The sequence below is a fragment of the Octodon degus genome, unplaced genomic scaffold (assembly GCF_000260255.1).
Source record: "Octodon degus isolate 3935 unplaced genomic scaffold, OctDeg1.0 scaffold00057, whole genome shotgun sequence".
Taxonomy (NCBI): domain Eukaryota; kingdom Metazoa; phylum Chordata; class Mammalia; order Rodentia; family Octodontidae; genus Octodon; species Octodon degus.
The window spans coordinates 6447618-6455916 of record NW_004524633.1 but is presented as its reverse complement, the minus strand read 5'-3'; the positions used below and the strand labels follow the sequence as shown (position 1 = coordinate 6455916).

Below are 8299 nucleotides of genomic sequence, written 5' to 3'. Positions count from 1 at the left end.
GATTTAAAATTAGACACAGCAGGTAGAACAGCTAAACCTCAAAGACAAGTTGTTAAGGTTTGAATCTGGAACTTTCCCCAGAGACTTGTGTTCAGAGGTGGAGCTTTGAAAGGCCCAGTGACAGCTGACCTGCTAGTGGAAGTTCAAGTCTCACAGGAAGGGTGCATCTTCCCCCTGCTCCTCCCCTCACTCTCCCTGACCCGGCCAGAGGATGTGAGTAGCACTCCACACCCCCCTTCTGCCATTCCCTTTATGCTTGGAGCTGGTTGACTATGGACTAAACCCTCTAAAACCATTAGGCAAAATAACCCTCTCCTAAGCTGAGGCCGTTGGCTATTGTGTGTGGCAAAGTGTCTAAAACATGAGTAAACCTTACAAATATGCAGAAACTTTTATAAAACATTTCCTAGGATGGAAAGATAATGGATTGTATGGCCATGGGGTTCCTTTTTTAGTGGCTAAAATAACTCACCCATTCACCAAATACTGTTTTCCAAATATTAAATTCTTACTACATGCTTCTTAGAGGAATAAGAGCAGTAAACAAACTGGATGAAATCTCTGCTGCAGAACTTATACCCTCATGAGTAAACAAAACACCCTGGAGAGCAGAGAACCCTACTAAAACAATTCCTGCCTGGGGGAACTTTTTTTCATATTATTTAAATGATACATTCATTTTCCTTTATATGACGCTGCACCACGCGAGTAATAAAGGCTTGTATTTTTTCCAAAATAAGTAGGCAGTCCATAGGGATTATAGCAACTCAACTCGATGTTAATTTCAGAATCCTGGCTTCTTCTTCCCTAAGAATATACCTTTACTTACTCTGTATCTCTCCCTCCACCACCACGTCTCTCTCATACTGTGGGGGCGGATCCCAAAAATTAACAATGTATAGGCATTACAGGTGACCTTCATACAGGCAAGTTTATAACCCACTAAAAAAATCCAGATTTAAAGAAGTGAGGGAAAATAACTATATTAGTTACTCTTCTCTTGTTGCTGGGACAAATACCTGACACTCAAAATGAGGGAAGGAAAGGTTTATTTAGCTCACAGTTACTGGAGGTTTCAAGACACTGGAGGAGAGGCTGGGGCGCTGCCCTGTCCAGGATGACCCTCTCCACTTCTCTGAGAAAGCACAGGCTAGCCAGTTGAATGGGTCTGCCTCTCTGGCCCCGCCCCTCAGGCCCTGCCCTGGCCCTCGGCCCCGCCCCTCTGGCCCTCTGGCCCCGCCCCTGGGCCCCGCCTCTCTGGCCCTCTGGCCCCGCCCCCTCGGGCCAGGAGCTCCCCTTCAGCGTGACTGCCCCCTGATTTATATGAGGCTTTGGGGGCACAACTAGACACAAACCATAACAGTAATTGTCTCCTAAAATATTCTTAACGGAATAAAATAACTTCGAAGACTGAGACTATACAACCAATAACTACAAAGAATAGATAAACAGCTCCATGAGGAAACTCAAGACGGCTCACATTTGAAGAAAACCTTACTAGCAACGTATTTTCCCATCTACAGAAATTATCAGTGTGGAAGTGATGGCCCACGGTGAACCCACAGACACCGTGGAAAAACCGAACACAGCCCCAGGTCTTTCCGACAGGGCAACACCTCATCTTGTTGCACGCCTTGTTCTAGGACTTCTCCAACCATCCTCTCATGGAAATTTGCACTTACAGTCACCATTAATCTTTCAAACGTTTCGGAAGATATTTTATGCTTTCTAATTATTTCCATTCCTGTCCAGCGGCATCTGAGGAACATAGGTGATTCACCGCCCTGGTGCTGACGACACAGGCGAGCTGGGCAAAACTGCAAAATAAATTTCGGCCTCTATATGCTCATCTCCATTTTATCTTGAGGAAATATAGGCTGCAAGAGAAAAGATAAAATCCTAGGACACTGTCATAAAGCCAGATTAAAAAATAATTAACAGCATTTTGTACCTTTGATCATTCTGTTTCCTCCACAGGAATTCAAAGTGAATTGCTTCTGTGTGCTTCTACACCTTCCACTGGTCCTGCCAAGGACACGGACGTTAGTACACGTAAATGATGGGGTGTGGCACCCTCGTGCGTTTCCCTTTCTCTCTTATCACTAAGTGCGTCCTCCTCAATTGCTGTCAGAGGAATTCTTGGGAGGCTTCGGATCTCCAAAGCCGCCCCTCCGTGCCCGGCGGAGGGATTCCCGACCACAGGGCTCAGACCTGAGGCACAGGGCTGATTCCAAGTCTGAGCTCTGGCCAGGACTCGGAGGCCACGGGCGGCGTCTCTCCGAGACTGGCAATGTCGGGCTTTAGACCTCAGGACGTCGATCGTGCCGCGCCTACTCCCAGCAGGACGGAAACACCCCAGAGTCTACTACACGCATGCGGTTGTGTGTTTTCTTCAGGAAAGTGGTTAGGCTGGTTTTACACTCTCCAACCCCACAAGATTCGTCCTCGCGAGCATCTGCGTGGGCTGCAGCTCAGCACCCAACGAAGGGTCTGAATCCGCCCTTCGGGGCTGTTAGAACCCAATCAGGAGCTGGGCAGCCCGGGCCCCGCCCCCCCGCCCCGGACCTGCGGTGTCACGTGACCCACGGGCGCCCTCACCTGTGCGCAGCTGCACCGGGTGGTCTCCGCGGGCCCCGCCCCGTCGGCATCACATGACCTGGCGGCGCGGCCAATCAGCGCAGCGCTCCGAGGCATTCAAATCAGTCGCGGGCCGACTGTTGTGCGCAGAGTCGCCGGCGCCGGGCTTGCGTCCTCGGTGGTCTCTCAGCCGCCATGGACGCTGCCGCGCGCTGACAGTGCATGGAGAGTCGCGGAGGGGCTCCCGGGCCCTACCGGGCCACCAAGCTGGTAAGGGCGCGGAAGGACTGGGGTGACCGAGGTCTCCGCCCCTACTGCACCGCTCGGGCTGAGGGGTGGCCCGGGCAGCGGGGCCGCGGGGCAGGAGGTTGAGGACCTCTGCGGCCTTGGGGACCGACGGCTGTGCCCCGGTGTGGGGTCCCCGACCGTCACCAGCGCGCCCACCGCAGCTGCTTCCGTCCCTGGCTTTCCGCAGGCTGAGAGAGCGGTAGGGACGGGTTCCAGAGCGTGGTGGGTCAGACTGGGCCGAGCCCAGTAGGGGTTCGTCACTTTCTTTTATTGGGCAGCAGGCAGGGTTGACCCCGGCGACCGCGATGGGGCTGTGATCCGTGTGTGCCCGTGCAGTGTTTCCCGCGACGTCAGCCCTCCACAACAAGAAGCTGCTGGCTGTGTGACGTTAGATTCCCTAAACATCCGGCGAGACTTGGTCTCCCCTTCGGTAAAGCAGTAGGAGCTCAGCCTGACGGGTGTCCCGGGAGGACACTGCGCGTGACAGCGTGCTGGCCAACGTCTGTCCAGTACAAGCAAGGGACCCTCAGGAATGCCCCTCCACCGTGAGCTGGTGTGGCTGAGGAAACGGAGGCTCACATAAGCTAGGTGACCCTCCCAGAGTCACATAAGCAATAAGTGACTGAGCTAGAAGCAGCCACGTCTTTCTGGTATGGTCGCGCAGTCACTTCTCAGTGCGATATGGATTCTATTTGTGACTGAAAGGAAACTTAGTATGCTAATCGTATCAATTTATTAAAAATCCATTGCAGTAAAGTAGTATGAGCACACTGAACAAGAAAGTATTATCCGTTAGTACTTTACACAGTTTAAATCATTTTATCATTACAAGCCAGTTGGGGAGGTGCCCTTGTCCCCATGTTATGGATCAGGAGACTGAGGAACAGAGAAGGCACAGAAGTTTATTAACAGTAAGTGCTAAGGCCACAGCGGGGAAACTAGCCATAGCTGCCTAACTCGGGCCTGCTCCTAAAGCTACTGAGGTAGCTGCACTTCAGTAAAGCTCAGGTGGAATCTCTGTAAGTGCAGGGAGCCCCCTACACCCCCCCCCTTTACTACTGTGCAGCCAGGCCAGTACATGGTGGTCACCTCCAAGGAATTTTTAAAATAAACACAAACTAGGGAGTTGGAAAGCAGAGCATACTTTCTCAACCCTTAAATTCTGTGCTATGATGCCGGGACCACATAGTTTAGGTCAGTGGTAACAGCTGTCACACTAATGGTGTTTCAGATTAAATTTATTAAAATCTATAGGATTTTTCTGTTAAAAAGTGACATTGATTGTGTACCACTACTGCTTTTTATGCTCAACTGTTAAGAGCTCTGACAAATCTAGGAACATGGGTAACTCAAGGACAGTTTTTAAAATGTCAGTATTTTTTTAAAAAGATAGAAGAACCGGCCAGATAGCTCAGTAGACTAAAGTGCCTGCTTTGGCAGAGCGCCACGGCTGCGATTCGATCCCCTGCATGCTGTGCCAGCCCCACCCCCAAGGTGTGCTGAAACGAAATTGAGACTGGGCATGGTGGCGCATGCCTGTAATCCCAACACTTGGGAGGCTGAAAACAGAATCGCTACGAGTCTGATCTACATAGTGAGACCCTGTAGACCCTGTACTAAATTAAAAATACTACTAATAATAAGATGGGTATGTTTCAGGATCATTAAATAGGGGATGCATTTATATTTGACTTACCTTATCTATTTGTTCTCTGTTCACTATAGGAATCTTAAAGGAGACTGTGAAAGGCAGTCATTAGAGAGGTTTTACTCTGGTAGGGACTGCCTGTCAGAAGCTTCATTTGACCAGCACAGTAAATACTACAGGTTCTAGAGTCCATCACCCCTAGATTTGAGCGTGTGGTTCATTATTTAGCGTGTGACCTTGGTCTAAGTAATGCCTCTGTGCTTTGGTTTCCTTTTACGTAAATGAGGCAATCATAGTAACTCATAGAACTGTGGGACCTGAGGTGAAAGAGTGAGCATAAAGCATGTGGCTTGGCACAAGAGCTACCAGCACATTACTGATGTTACTAGAAGTAAAAGGCAGAAATAAATGCTTTCTCTGGTGAGGATTCAGACAGGGCCACTGCATTCCTCTTCCTTCTTCCTAGGTGTCCTATATAATTAGCCCAGTCAATTCTTGCCTATGAAAAATCTGTTGCTTAAAAAATAGTACTACAGGGGGCCGGAGAGATGGCTCAGTGAATAAGCGCTTCCCTGGCAAGCGCAAGGACCTGAGGTCAATCCTCGGTTCCCCCCCCCAAAAAAAAAAAAATAGTATTATAGCAGCAGAAGTAGTAAAATAAAATCTGTGAGATGCCAGCTCTATGTGGCACAAATGAGATGATTTAGAATGTTTACAATGTAAAAAATTTTACAGTGTAATCAGATATGAATTAAATTGTTTTGCTTGTATCAGTAAGGTTTCATTTTTGTTTACTTTTAACATTTTTTGTTTCTTTTGCAGTGGAATGAAGTGACCACATCCTTCCGAGCGGGAATGCCCCTGAGGAAACACAGGCAACACTTTAAAAAATATGGTAACTGCTTCACAGCAGGAGAAGCCGTGGATTGGCTTTATGACCTATTAAGAAATAATAGCAATTTTGGTCCTGAAGTTACAAGGCAACAGACTGTTCAACTACTGAGAAAATTTCTTAAAAATCATGTTATTGAAGATATCAAGGGCAGATGGGGATCAGAAAATCTTGATGACAATAATCAGCTATTCAGGTACTGGATGGATGTGTAGCTATGCGATGAAATGACTATGAAGTTTTATTTTCACTTTTACTACAATAGCCACTTCTTCAGTAGAAGTATGTTTCCTTTAAAAGGCATTAGTACCTATTATTAATTCAATTAACCCATTTAGGAAAATTATGAGGTGAAAGTTGCCATAAAATTCAAATTACTTAACTAATAGTATACAAAGAAGTAGAAATCAGAAGAAAAACTGAAATATTATCACTTTTTTTTTTGCAAAACCAAGGATTGAACTCAGGCCCTTGTGCTTGCCAGGGAAGCACTTATTCCACTGAGCCATCTCCCTGGCCCCAAAATTATCACTTTTGAATACTGTGAAAAGTTTATAACATTTCGAGGACATATCATTACTAATCTCTAGTTCCATAGGTGGTATAATTATAAGATAGGTCCTGCCCTAAAATACTGTGTAACCTAATATAATCTAAAAAATGCATGTGGTAAGAAAATAGCAAACTTTAACAGATAACAGAAGAAATAAAACATAGATGGAGGAGAATACTTCTGAAGCGGTTGCCTCACACCAGAAACTGATCTATGATGTACGCACTCTCTAGCCCCAGAACAGCCTCATGGGTACTGCAGCACACCCTTTGCGCAGGACAGAGAGCTGAGACCATGCATTGGCGCATGCACCTTTTTGAAATGCTCTCCCACATCGGAGCACTGTACACATTTTTCAGATCCTGTAACATACCTGTGCAGTTTGCGTCTTCCATAGATGCATCAGATCCCTCGGCTAGTATAACTGCCTTTCTTTCCCACACCCACGTTCTTCATTATATGCCATTAAAGTAGGATTTTTGAATTCTAATGTCCATTTTTTTCACTACTTTTCGAACAGAATATCCTAAAAATTGATTCTTTCCTGATGTGTTAGTCCATCTGCTGCTGCTATGACAGAACACCAGACTGAGTAATTCCTTAAAAAAAGTTCATTTGGGCTTTTGGTTCTGGAGGCCAGGAAGGGCAGAACTGGACTAGACTTTCTGACAGGGACCTAAGGGCCATCCTGCTTACCAGAGCAGTGCGGTGCATGCAGAAGGCAAGCCTGAAGGGCACTCACATTTGGTGGTAATGAATGCAGTCCTGCTGGGGCTAGAACCGCCAAGTTGCGGGCAGTAACCCTTCTAACATATGCCACCTTGCAGGGTCCCACCACCTCTACCACATTCCTTAGGAATGAAATTGCAACATCAGTTTCAGAAGAGACAGACCATAGGACCTACAAATCAAGCATTTATGTACTGCATGTAAATTGTAATAGCGCACATGAGTAGTCTGTGTGCAGGCTGTATAGTATTTTATAAGTCTTTCCTATGTCTCAGGCACTCTGGGGGCTGCCTTGTTACTCATCTCTAGGCTTTTGTCTTCATTCTCACTTGACCATGTGCCCTGGGAAATCTACCATGCCTACCTGCTCTTCCTGTGTCAGACCTCCAGCCCAAATTTCTCCTGAGTTTCAGACCCATTTTTTTCACCTGTCTTTTGGACGTAAAATGTGACATATGGAAAATCACTATCACTCCCTACCCCGTTTGTCTGTGCGTTCCCTAGCTGAATGCCTGGTGTCTTAGTTATTTTTCTCATTGCTGAGCCAAAACACCTGGTGCCCAAAGTTAAGAGAGGAAAGGTTTATTTAACTCACAGATTGCAGAGGTTTCAGTCTCTAGTCGGCCGGCTCCAGCTCAGAGTGGCATGGCACAGGGGCATCATGGAGGAAAAGCAGCAGAACCGCAGCTCTTTCTAACCCTTATGTATTATCAAGGCTACTTAGGGCAGGTAGTATTCACCCTTATAATCCTAATGCCCTGATCCTAGCGCTGCACCATGAGTGAAGCGCAGCATCACTGTGGATCCAGCCACCACTAAAAAAGCCCCACCTATGACTATGTGAGCCTTTGGGGGTCATCTAGACACCTGCTGTAACAAATATGACCCTTCCCTCTAGTTATTTTTGTTCTTTCCCTTTTAAATATGATTATAAAACTTGTCTGTAATACAACCCAAGTATTTCTGACTGAACACTTTTCTCTACAATGTGAATAATTTATGAAGTTATTACTTTTACATGAATTTCTGTGTAACTCCTCAGTTAGTCTTTCAGTCTTTTATAATGATAGGAAGACTGAAGAACCTGCAGGTAGAGCTCCAAGAATTTGTATGGGATCTTGTTGGAGAAAATCCTAGAGCGTTACTGAAGAGAATAAGTGAAACGAGATCATCTGCTTATAAATAATTTTGTTTTGCATATATGTCTATTCTTTCTAAATTGATACAAAACTCCAGGGCCATTTTATTCAGAGCTCCAGTATAGATTTTATAGAATTTGTCAGGACGGTTTTGGAGGACAGGTAGCATTGCCTTACCTGATAACTGGATTTAAGTTAGCTCAAAGTAATTAAAGTGCTGGGAAACCAAGCCCTCATATGTGAGAACATGGTGTAAATGTGAAAAGTGGAACTCTAGAAGAGGATGAATACAAGAAAATACTTGTTAGACAGTAAAGAGAGTCTCGTGTCATTGAAAGCTTACATATAGGGCCAGTGGTTGAGCTCAGGGGTACCAAGTGGTTGAGCTCAGGGGCATGGCACCTGCCCACCAAGTGCTTGAGCTCAGGGGCGTGGCACCTGCCCACCAAGTGCTTGAGCTCAGGGGCGTGGCA

At 46.4% G+C, this 8299-nt stretch overlaps 1 protein-coding gene across 3 annotated transcripts in view; it reads left to right on the top strand.

The window, feature by feature from the left end:
* The first annotated feature begins 2737 nt into the window (after positions 1-2737).
* Depdc1 (DEP domain containing 1) overlaps positions 2738-8299 on the top strand; it is a 20169-nt gene continuing 14607 nt past the window's right edge. For all 3 annotated transcript variants that reach the window (XM_004633993.2, XM_004633992.2, XM_004633991.2), the window contains exons 1-2: positions 2738-2847; positions 5336-5601. In XM_004633993.2, the coding sequence (XP_004634050.1) occupies positions 2800-2847; positions 5336-5601 (314 nt within the window). In that variant the 5' untranslated portion in view covers positions 2738-2799. The remainder of the gene's footprint in view (positions 2848-5335; positions 5602-8299) is intronic.